At 44.5% G+C, this 12974-nt stretch overlaps 1 protein-coding gene across 1 annotated transcript in view; it reads right to left on the reverse strand.

The window, feature by feature from the left end:
- usp19 (ubiquitin specific peptidase 19) overlaps positions 1-12974 on the reverse strand; it is a 133555-nt gene that overhangs the window by 74683 nt on the left and 45898 nt on the right. The window contains 1 exon segment of the mRNA XM_052018449.1: positions 1174-1564. Coding sequence (XP_051874409.1) covers positions 1174-1564 — 391 coding nt within the window.

Below are 12974 nucleotides of genomic sequence, written 5' to 3' on the forward strand. Positions count from 1 at the left end.
AACTCTTCATGCCTGCCTACCTCCAATAACCTTCCACCCCTTTGCTATCAAGAAGCAATCTACTTCTCCTTTAAAAATATTGACAGACTCTGCTTGGAGGAAGAACTCCAAAGACACAACTCACAGAGGAAAAAAAATTCTCATCTTAAATGGGTGACCTTTTACTTCCAAATGGTGAGCCCAGTTCTAGGTTCTCCCACAAAGGGAAACATTCTCTCCACATCCACCAGACCAACCCCTCAAGACCTTGTGTCATTATCACCCTTCTGAACACCAGTGGATATGAGCCTAGCTTGTCCAGATGTCCCACATAAAACAATCCACACATCAATTTAGTAGATCTTCTCGGTACTTCTTTCAACACATTGACATGCTTCCTTAAATGAGAACGATACTGGACAGTACTGACGTGGTCTCAGCAACGCCCTATATAACTGAAACACAACTTCTCTATTCTGGTCCCTTCACATTACACAATAGCATTCTCTGAATTACTTGCTGCAGCTGTATACAGAGAAAGACAGAAAACAGGAGTGGGGCAGGCCTTTTGGCTCTTTGAGCCAGTGCCATCATTCAATATGGCTGATTGTCTATCTCAATACCTTAGTCCCTATTAGATCGTCTGGGTTTGTATTTATTAGATTAAAAGTAAGAGAGGATTCTTATTGAAAATTGCAAAATTCTGACAGGGCAAGACAAACTGAACATGGGAGGATATTTCCCTTAACTGGGAGATCTTGAACGAGGGGTCACAGTCTTAGGATATGGGATAGAATATCTAAAGCTAAGAAATTTCTTCACTTAGAGGGAAGGGAACCAGTGGAGTTTACTGCAACAGTTGAGCTCATTTCTCCTAATATGTGAGTCCTGCCATCTCAGGGATCAATCTGGTAAGCCTTCACTGCACTCCCTCTATGGCATCTTAGATAAGGTGACCAAAACTGAACATAATACTCCTAGTATAGTCTCACCAAGCCCAATATAATTGTAGTTAGGTATCTTTGCCCTTGTACTTAAATCCTCTTGCTACAAAGGACAACACCCTACCAAAAGGTGCAAAGCAGTTCAGTGAAGGAAACAAAAAAACTGAAGCTTTTTATTTATAGCTTCTTCACCTCCCACCCCCCCAAACATGCATAATATTTAATTCTGAAAGGTACGTTAGCTGATTACCTTCAACCTTTTCCTCAGTGTGGTTTTCCTTCATCAGGTTGGTCACTTCCGCAGGTGATCGAGACGATGCTGCAATGTCCTCACCAGACCTTTCCAATGGGACCTGCTCTCCGGCCAGTTGTTTGATGAGGCCCATTTGGTTCCCACCAGATGCTTCAGAGTTCTCATTTACAGAAGAGCTTTGAGTCACAGTTTTTTCTACAGTTACATTGGCAACCTCAAGACAGTTTCCAACAGATTCCTGAGCTTTTGTCCCAGTGTCACAAACTAACGGATCCACAGGAACATTTACACCTGAAGACTGTGCCGTATTTTCACAGGATAATCCAGCTGATGTAGCATTGATATCCTGGCTCTCAGGAAGCAGTTTCTCCTTCTCTGTCACTTCCAACTTTTGGAAAGAGAAGACAAGCCTTAGTATCATTGGAGATTTCATTAGCTCTTCACTCAAATGCCATAATAGACAGATCTTAAAAGAAGCCAGATTGGTTCAATTGATTTCATGCTTCCAGAACCCCAACCCAACCACCTTCCTCAGAAACAATGTACAATTGTATAGCACCTTTCACATACAAATGCAGTCAGACAAAACTAAACAGCACGAATCAGAGTCACATAGTTTGAAAACAGGCTCTTTGGCCTACCGAGTCTGTGCCTACCATTAAATACCAATCTCATTTTATTCTCACCACATTTGTAGAATCAGACGGCACAGAAATAGGCTCTAATGGTCCTCCTTGTCCCTGCCAACTGTAATGCTCATCTATGCTCATCTCATTTCCCAGCATCAGGCCCATATCATAGAACCATAGAACAATACAGCACAATACAGGCCCTTCGGCCCACCATGTTGTGCCGCCCTTCAAACCACACCTAAAACTATCTAAACCCTTCCTCCCACATATCCGTCTATTTTAAATTCCTCCATATGCTTATCTAACAATCTCTTAAACTTGTCCAACGTATCAGCCTCCACCACCACCCCAGGCAGCGCATTTCATGCACCAACCACTCTCTGGGTGAAAAACCTCTCTGACATCTCCCTTGAACTTCCCACCCAATACCTTAAAGCCACGTCCTTGTATTAAGCATTGGTGCCCTAGGAAAGAGGCGCTGGCTGTCCACTCTATCTATTCCTCTCAATATCTTGTATACCTCTATCACATCTCCCCTAATCCTCCTTCTCTCCAATGAGAACAGCCCCAGCTCTTTTAGTCTCTCCTCATAATCCATACTCTCTAATCCAGGCAGCATCCTGGTAAATCTCCTCTGCACCCTTTCCAATGCCTCCACATCCTTCCTATAATGAGGCGACCAGAACTAGACACAGTACTCTAAGTCTGGCCTTGGAGTTTGTCCTTCCAAAGTGTACCACCTCACACTTCTCTGGATTGAACTCCATCTGCCACTTGTCAGCCCAGCTCTGCATCCTATCAATATCCCTCTGCAAGCTCCAACAGCCCTCCACACTATCCACAACACCACCAATCTTTGTGTCATCTGCAAATTTGCTAACCCAGCCTTCCACCCCCTCATCTAAGTCATTAATATCACAAAAAGCAGAGGTCCCAGAAATGATCCCTGCGGGACACCACTAGTCACAGCCCTCCAATCCAAATGCACTCCCTCCACCACAACCCTCTTGCTTTCTACAGGCAAGCCAATTTTGAATCCACACGGCCAAGCTTCCTCTGATCCCTTGACCTCTGACCATAGAACTATACAGCACAAAACAGGCCCTTCGGCCCACCATGTTGTGCCGTCCATCAAACCACCCTCACACTACCTAACCCCTTCCTCCCGCATATCCCCCTATCCCACACTCCTCCATATGCCTATCCAACAAGCTCTTGAACCTGTCCAATGTATCTGCCTCCACTACCACCCCAGGCAGTGCATTCCATTCACCAACCACTCTCTGGGTGAAAAACCTCCCCCTGACATCTCCCCTGAACCTCCCACCCGTAACCTTAAAGCCATGCCCTCTCGTCTTGAGCATTGGTGCCCTGGTAAGGAGGCGCTGACTGTCTACTCCTCTCAGTATTTTATATACCTCTATCATGTCTCCTCTCATCCTCCTCCTTTCCAGTGAATAAAGCCCTAGCACCTTAAGCCTCTCCTCATATTCAATACTCTCCAATCCAGGCAGCATCCTGGTAAATCTCCTCTGCACCCTCTCCAATGCCTCCACATCCTTCCTATAATGAGGCGACCAGAACTGAACACAGTACTCTAAGTGTGGCCTAACTAGAGTTTTGTAAAGCTGCATCATCACCTCGCGGCTCTTAACCTCAATCCCGCGATTTATGAAAGCCAACATCCCATTGGCCTTCTTAACTGCTCTTTCCAACTGTGAGGCAACTTTCAATGAACTGTGAATATGAACCCCCAGATCCTTCTGCTCCTCCACACTGCCAAGTACCTTGCCATTCACCCAGTACTCTGCCCTGGAGTTTGTCCTTCCAAAGTGTACCACCTCACACTTCTCCGGATTGAACTCCATCTGCCACTTGTCAGCCCAGCTCTGCATCCTATCAATATCCCTCTGTAAACTCTGACAGCCCTCCACACTATCCACAACACCGCCGATCTTAGTGTCGTCTGCAAACTTACTAACCCAGCCCTCCACCCCCTCATCTAAGTCATCTATAAATATCACAAAAAGTAGAGGTCCCAGAACCGATCCCTGCGGAACACCACTAGTCACTGCCTTCCAATCCGAGGGCACTCCTTCCACCACAACCCTCTGCTTTTTACATGCAAGCCAATTCCTAATCCACACAGCCAAGCTTCCTTGGATCCCTTGGCCTCTGACCCTTCTGAAGAAGCCTACCATGAGGAACCTTATCAAACGCCTTACTAAAATCCACGTAAACCACATCCACCGCACTGCCCTCATCAATCTTCCTGGTCACCTCCTCAAAGAACTCTATCAGGCTTGTAAGGCAAGATCTTCCCTTCACAAAGCCATGCTGGCTGTCCCTAATCAGTCCATGATTCTCTAGGTGTTCATAAATCCTATCCCTTAGAATCCTATCTAACAGCTTACCCACCACAGACGTGAGACTCACCGGTCTATAATTCCCTGGCCTATCCCTATTACCTTTTTTGAACAAGGGGACAACATTCACAACCCTCCAATCCTCCAGCACCATCCCCCTGGACAACGAGGACTCAAAGATCCTTACCAGCAGTTCAACAATCTCCTCCCTAGCCTCTCGAAGCAGCCTGGGGAAAATCCCGTCAGGCCCTGGAGATTTATCTGTCTTAATATTATTTAACAACTTCAACACATCCTCTCTCTTGATATCTACAACCTCGAGAACATCACCCCTACCAGCACTCCCTTCCACATCATCAAGACCCCTCTCCCTGGTGAATACCGAAGAGAAGTACTCATTGAGAACTTCTCCCACTTCCGCCGCCTCCAGGCAAATTCTCCCACCTTTGTCCTTAATCGGACCTACTTTTACCCTAGCCATCCTCCTACCCTTCACATACTTGAAAAAGGCCTTGGGATTTTCCTTAACCCTACTAGCCCACGCCTTTTCATGTCCCCTTCTAGCTCTCCTCAGCCCTTTCTTCGAGGAAGTTCCTTCCTCGCTACCCTATATTCTTCACGGGCCCTGTCTGAACCTTGCTGCTTATACCTCATGTACGCTACCTTCTTCTCCCTAACAAGTCGTTCCACCTCTCTCATCACCCACGGTTCCTTGACCTTCTGAAGAAGCCTACCATGCAGAACCTTATGAAACGCCTTACTAAAATCCATGTAGACCACATCCACTGCACTACCCTCATCAATCTTCCTGGTCACCTCCTCAAAGAACCCTATCAGGCTTGTGAGGCAAGATCCTCCCTTCACAAAGCCATGCTGGCTGTCCCTAATCAGTCCATGTTTCTCCAAATGCTCATAGATCCTATCCCTTAGAATCCTTTCTAACAGCTTACGCACCACAGACGTAAGGCTCACTGGTCTGTAATTCCCTGGACTATCCCTACTACCTTTTTTGAATAAGGGGACAACATTCGCCACCCTCCAATCCTCCGGCACCATTCCCGTTGACAATGAGGACTCAAAGATCCTAACCAATGGTTCAGCAATCTCCTCCCTTGCCTAACGAAGCAGCCTGGGGAAGATCCTGTCAGGCCCCGGGGACTTATCTGTCCTAATATTTTCTAACAGCTCCAACACATCCTCTCTCTTAATATCTACATTCTCTAGAACATCCTCTACGCCTTTCCTATCTGCGTACCTGTCCAAACACCTTATGTGTTGTAATTGTATTTGCCTTCACTACCTCCTCTGGCAGCTCATTCCAGATATTCACCGCCCTGTGTGGAAAACTTACCCCTCAGATCTCATTTAAATTTCTCTACTTTCACCTTAAGCCTATACCCTCCAGTTTTAGACTCCCCTAGCCAAGGAAAAAAAGATTCTGACCATCTACCCTATCTGTGCCCCTCAATTTTATAAACCTCTAAGGTCACCCCTCAGCCTCCGATGTTCCAGTGAGAATAAACCCAGTCACTCTTTATAACTACGGCCCTCCATTCCAGGCAACATACTGGTGAATCTCTTTTGCACTCTTCCAATTGCTTCCACATCCTTCCTGTTGCATGGTGACGAGAAATGCACACAATACTCAGTGCAGTCTAACCAATGTTTTGTGCAACTGAAACATGAAGGCAAGCATGCCAAATATCTTTTTCACTCCCCTATCCACCTGTGTTGTCATTTTCAAGAAGCCATAGACTTGCACCCAAAGGTCTCCCTGTACATCAACACCAAGGTCCCAGCCATATAGTCTACATGTCCTACCAGTATCTGACCTCTCAAAGTGCATTATTTCACTTGTCTGGATTAAATTCCATCTGCCACAACTCCACTCAATTTTGCAGTAGCTTTGTATGTCACTGTATCCTTAGACAACCTCCTTTACTTTCTATGACTCCATCAGTTTTTGTGTTGTCTCCAAATGTACTAATCAGAGCCCCTATATTCTCAAGCATCGTTTATATACATTACAAACAAAGGTCCCAGCTCCAATCCCTTCACCACACCACTAGTCGGACTTCCAGTTAGAAAAACATTCATCTACCACTACTCTATCACCAAGCCAATTTTGGTCCCAGTTTGCCAACACACTAAAAATCCCTCGTGCCTTCTAACAATGAAGGCAAAGAGAAAATGTGCCATTGGACCAAAGGATGTATTATTGGTGACCAACTATTGCTCTTTGACTGTAATATTTTAAACAACATGCAACTCTGGCATCCAATGGAAGAAAATCTTCTGATTTAAAAATCTCATTTATTATCAGTAGTTAAAAAAATTTTCTTTACAAACTTGATCAGAAAAGTACGAAAACAAAGGACGCTGCATTGAAAGGAGCTGACCCAATGCCCAACAGAATGTGACCAGATGTAGGAGGCACAGAAACAAAGTCAGAAATAAAAATGAAGTTTGTTGTGCTGTTGTCATGGTTGCAACTTTATGAATATCTAAGTGAAACTGGGTCCTCATTTGCTCGTGTCAGCACAATCCTTTGTAGATTGGTCATTACATAGACGCATTCTCCAGTATGTGACAAGGCAGCTGTTAGACAAAATTTACTACAGAAACTAATGCGAGTAATTCCACATTAAACTATTGAATTGACAATGTACGTTAACATCTCAATTCCTCCCTTTTTGATCACTACTCCACTCTCAAAATTAAAATGACTTTAGGTTGACATCTCCTGCACAGAATTTCCCCAGAGGTTCAGTTTCCATTGCATTGTTAGAGATCAGACACCCAATCCAGTCTGAAAGCACTTCCAACATAGAGGCCAGGCTTCAGGTTTCCAGCACACAGATTATGAAATAGAAATTAAAGGTGAGAAACAGACCATTCAACTCAGCTGCTCCATGCCAGCAATTACCTGGCTTTTTACATAAAGCAAGTGGTTAAAGACCAGATTATACTGTGTAGAGGGTGATTTACTTGCATCATCCAAAGTATTTGTAAAGAAGGGACTTTCAGGACCAAGGGAAGAGGTGAGGCAGAAGGACTAGCTTGATTACTCATACATACAACTGGTACAGTCTCAACAGAACAAACATTCTCCTTCAGTTCAGTAACCATTTGATATCTATGATTCAGTTTCACATTCTCAACACTGTGGTTAAGTTTCTCTTGTATTCCTCATTAGACTTGTGAGTAATCACATTAATTTATACTCTTCCCACTCAACTCATTATGTGAAAACATCTCTGCATTTACTCAGTTCCCTTTATATTCACTCAAACTGAATTACAACAATGGCATTAACTGCTTGTTTCAGTGTGTGGAGGGAATTGGCAAGACCTCACTCATTTCTAATTTCCAGTGCTCAGGTAAAGAGATGGTGCTCTACGGCCTTGAAGTATTGTAGCTTTCCTGGCAACAGTGCTTATTATTAGGCAAATGAACCAAAATCTGCATGTTAATACGAGCCAAGATGCTGGAGGAACTCAGCAGGCCAGGCAGCATCTGTGGAGAAAAGCAGGCCAGTCTCCAAAATATTGACTGTCTGCTTTTCTCCACAGATGCTGCCTGGCCTGCTGAGTTCCTCCAGCATCTTGTTTTTTCATCTAGATTCCAGCATCTGCAGTCCTTTGTTTCTCAATAGATTTTGTAAACATGGTATTAGTAGGAATACTTACATCACAAAGGGTCCAGGCAGGATGGAATAAAGAGCAACCGTTCTCAAAAGGTCGAGAACTAGCAGAGTTACGGAAGTGGAAAAACATTTTCATGTGGGGAGTAGTCATGATCTAAAATTCATTGGCCGATAGCATGGTGGAAACAAATTTGATCATTGCTTTTATAAAGGGAATTGGGTGAATATTTGAGCAGATAAAAATACAAGACTAGGGGAAAGGGCCAAGGAGCAACTGAGTGGGTTAGTTTGACAGAACTATTTGGGGCTCAATGGGCCACTTGCACTCATTGTGTTCAACAATTGTTACCGTCAGGCCAGGTTACTCTTCCAGGACTAAGGTGTAGTGGCATAGTAGTTAAGTTACTGGACTAGCAGTCAGAGTGTTGGGCCATTCATTCAGAAATATGAGCTTGAATTCCATGAAGACTCCTGGGGAATCTGAATTGAAGTAATTAAATAAATGTGGAATTAAAATACCTAGTCTCAGCAGTCTGAGTCAAAAAACTAAAAACTGCAGATACTGGAATCTAAAATAAAAAAAATTATGGGACTACTCAACAAGACAGGCAGAACTTGGGAACTTTTAGGCCAAGAACCAGAACCAGTTCTTAAAAGTTTTGATGACAAGTTTTACTCTTCACTTCCAGCATTTTGTTTTTATTCTGATCTCAGTAATAGTAATTATGGAAATTCCCAGATAGTTGTCAAAGCCCACTGGTTCATCAATATCCTTCACAAGAAATAGGAGCAGGACTAGGCCACCTAGCCCCCTCAAGCCTGGCCCATTATTCAATATGATAATGGCTGATCCACGCTGGGCTCAGCTCCTCCTCTGTGCCAGTTCCCCATAACTGACAATTTCTTGATCTTCCAAATATTTATCCATCAATACATCTCCTGATCTGGCTTCTACCACTTTTGGGGTAGAGAATCCCAGAGATTCACTACCCTCAGAGATATTTCTTAATGTCCATTTTAAATGCTCCTGAATCCCCTGGTAGACAAATGCTGCGTCAAAAGCCCTGGTTTGCACAACGGCGTATAAGAACTTTGGCTGCTGCTGAACATATTTATACAATGAGTACAACACACTGAGCTTGTATTTCTCTTGTCCAACTTGGTTTTGCACTAACTCTGCACTAAATTTGTATTTTGTATATACCATTTTTTGCACTATTTGTACTTGCACTATTTTTTTGATTTTTTGTTTTTTGTTGGGTTTATTGTATGTCTTCTGTTGTATGTATGTCCTCGGTTGTGAGAGTCTGGGGAAACGACATTTCATTCCGCCATGTGTTTTTATAGCATGGATGAATGACAATAAAGTAACTTGAACTTAAACTTGAAGTGACTGGCCCCTTATTTTGTAACCATGTCCCCTTGTTTGTGACTTTCCCTCCAGTGACAACAAGGATGGAATCCCCTCATCCTTACGCAGTCTGGCCTATAACCAAGGGACACAGCTGACTCATACTGCCTCCTCAGTTCAGGGGAATTGGGGACAGGCAGTAAATGCTATTGTCAGCAACATCCAGATCTCTTGAACGTATGATCAAGAAGAAAATGCCTGAGGAAATCCTAGAAAGAATCCTGTTCTCCTCAAAGCAGAGGATGCGGAGATAAAGCTGTTCAAAATAATAGAGGAACTTGACAGCAGATTAAAAAAAAAGTTCTACAGTAAAAGGTCAAGAAACAAAAAGACAGACGTAGTGGTGGATGAGACAAAAAAAATCTACATGAGAAAGATAAACTTTTAAAAAATACTCATGAGCAGAGGAGGCAGATTCAATCTCGGCTTTCAAAAGGAAAGTAAACTGTACTTGAAAAGAAAAAAAATTGCAGGGCTGGAGGACCAGGACTAGTTCACGCTGCCTTGGTTCTACAATTCCTAAAGTGCAGATCAATGGATTGAACACAGGCTCAATCCCTGCTTACGTCGTGAGTAGTCATGATCTAGAATTTAGCCTGGCACAGTTGGTAGAGCTGCTGTCTCGATGACCCAGGTTCAACCCTGACCTACCAGCTCCTCTCTCACCCCTCCCTTATACTGCTATATACTAGCCATCTTTCCTCTTCCCTCCTAGTCAGTCTTGATGCAGGGCCTTGACTCAAAACATCGACTTACACCTCCACAGACGCTGCTGGACCTACTGAGTGCTTCCAGTGTTCTGTTTTTGTTCCAGATTCCAGCATCTGCAGTCTCTTTGGCCTTTGTAGTGTGAATAGCCATTTGATGGTCAGTGCAGAGTGGATGAGCTGAAGGGTCTCGTTCTGTGCTGCATGAATATGACTAATTCTATGTTCAGACCTTTAATGACTTGGCTCTGAATGGGAAGTGTGATTACAAAGTTTGCAGATGAAATGGAAATGGGTGGTGCTGTTGATAGTGAGGAGGATAATTTTAATGAGTTGGTAAGATGGGTAGAGCAATGGAAGATGGAATTTCATATCGATGCACGAGGTGATGCATTCTGCAGAAGATTAATAAAACATAATAAATATGTAATAAATTGTAAAATGTGTTTATGTTTTTCATGCGAATGTTACATCTCTAGTGCTGTGATGCTGCTGCAAGTAAGTTTTTCATTGCACCTGTGCACACATGTACTTGTGCAGATGACAATAAAAACTCAACTTTTGAAATGGTAGGACCCAAAGGAATATCGAAAAACAAAAGAATCTTGGTGTATGATTGCCCCATAACCTTTAAAATTGTCACGGACAGGGACAGGTGCAGAGAGGACAAGAGGTTTTTCAATTGGGGAAGGGCGAACTATGAGGCTATAAGGAGAGAACTTGGGAGTGTAAATTGGGATGTCCTTTTTGAAGGAAAATGTACCATGGAGATGTGGTCGATGTTCAGGGATCTTATGCAGGATGTTAGGGATAAATATGTCCCGGTGAGGCAGAGAAGGAATGGCAGGGTGAAGGAACCGTGGGTGACGAGAGAGGTGGAACGACTTGTTAGGGAGAAGGTGGTAGCATACGTGAGGTATAAGCAGCAAGGTTCAGACAGGGCCCGTGAAGAATATAGGGTAGCGAGGAAGGAACTTCCTCGAAGAAAGGGCTGAGGAGAGCTAGAAGGGGACATGAAAAGGTGTTGGCTAGTAGGGTTAAGGAAAATCCCAAGGCCTTTTTCAAGTACCTGAAGGGTAGGAGGATGGCTAGGGTGAAGGTAGGTCCGATTAAGGACAAAGGTGGGAGAATTTGCCTGGAGGCGGTGGAAGTGGGAGAAGTTCTCAATGAGTACTTCTCTTCCGTATTCACCAGGGAGAGGGGTCTTGATGACGCGGAAGGGAGTGCTGGTAGGGGTGATGTTCTCGAGGTTGTAGATATCAAGAGAGAGGATGTGTTGAAGTTGTTAAATAATATTAAGACAGATAAATCTCCAGGGCCTGACGGGATTTTCCCCAGGCTGCTTCAAGAGGCGAGGGAGAAGATTGTTGAACTGCTGGTAAGGATCTTTGAGTCCTCGTTGTCCAGGGGGATGGTGCCAGAGGATTGGAGGGTTGCGAATGTTGTCCCCTTATTCAAAAAAGGTAATAGGGATAGGCCAGGGAATTATAGACCGGTGAGTCTCACGTCTGTGCTGGGTAAGCTTTAGAAAGGATTCTAAGGGATAGGATTTATGAACACCTTGAGAATCATGGACTGATTAAGGACAGCCAGCATGGTTTTGTGAAAGGAAGATCTTGCCTTACAAGCCTGATAGAGTTCTTTGAGGAAGTGACCAGGAAGATTGATGAGGGCAGTGCGGTGGATGTGGTTTACATGGATTTTAGTAAGGCGTTTGATAAGGTTCCTCATGGTAGGCTTCTTCAGAAGGTCAGAGGCCAAGGGATCCAAGGAAGCTTGGCTGTGTGGATTAGGAATTGGCTTGCATGTAAAAAGCAGAGGGTTGTGGTGGAAGGAGTGCCCTCGGATTGGAAGGCAGTGACTAGTGGTGTTCCGCAGGGATCGGTTCTGGGACCTCTACTTTTTGTGACATTTATAGATGACTTAGATGAGGGGGTGGAGGGCTGGGTTAGTAAGTTTGCGGACGACACTAAGATAGGCGGTGTTGTGGATAGTGTGGAGGGCTGTTGGAGTTTACAGAGGGATATTGATAGGATGCAGAGCTGGGCTGACAAGTGGCAGATGGAGTTCAATCCGGAGAAGTGTGAGGTGGTACACTTTGGAAGGACAAACTCCAGGGCAGAGTACTGGGTGAATGGCAAGGTACTTGGCAGTGTGGAGGAGCAGAGGGATCTGGGGGTTCATATTCACAGTTCATTGAAAGTTGCCTCACAGGTGGAAAGAGCAGTTAAGAAGGCCAATGGGATGTTGGCTTTCATAAATCGCGGGATTGCGTTTAAGAGCCCCGAGGTGATGATGCAGCTTTACAAAACTCTAGTTAGGCCACATTTAGAGTACTGTGTTCAGTTCTGGTCGCCTCACTATAGGAAGGATGTGGAGGCATTGGAGAGGGTGCAGAGGAGATTTACCAGGATGCTGCCTGGATTGGAGAGTATTGAATATGAGGAGAGGCTTAAGGTGCTAGGGCTTTATTAACTGGAAAGGAGGAGGATGAGAGGAGACATGATAGAGGTATATAAAATACTGAGAGGAGTAGACAGTCAGCGCCTCCTTACCAGGGCACCAATGCTCAAGACGAGAGGGCATGGCTTTAAGGTTACGGGTGGGAGGTTCAGGGGAGATGTCAGGGGGAGGTTTTTCACCCAGAGAGTGGTTGGTGCATGGAATGCACTGCCTGGGGTGGTGGTGGAGGCAGATACATTGAACAGGTTCAAGATAGGCATATGGAGGAGTGTGGGTTGGGGGGATATGCGGGAGAAAGGGGTTAGGTAGTGTGAGGGTGGTTTGATGGACGGCACAACATGGTGGGCCGAAGGGCCTGTTTTGTGCTGTATGGTTCTATGGTTCCATGGTTCTAAAGGTGGTAGACAGGATAAGGTGAAGGCCGCATACAGGATTCTTGCCTTCATTAGCTGAGACACAGAATACAAGAGCAGGAGGTTACGGTGCAACTATATAAAACACAGGAGGAATACTGTGTTCAGTTTTGGTCACCACACTATCGGAAGAACGTGATTGCACTGGAGAGGGTGCAGA

This window comes from Pristis pectinata, chromosome 6, assembly GCF_009764475.1.
Source record: "Pristis pectinata isolate sPriPec2 chromosome 6, sPriPec2.1.pri, whole genome shotgun sequence".
Lineage (NCBI taxonomy): Eukaryota > Metazoa > Chordata > Chondrichthyes > Rhinopristiformes > Pristidae > Pristis > Pristis pectinata.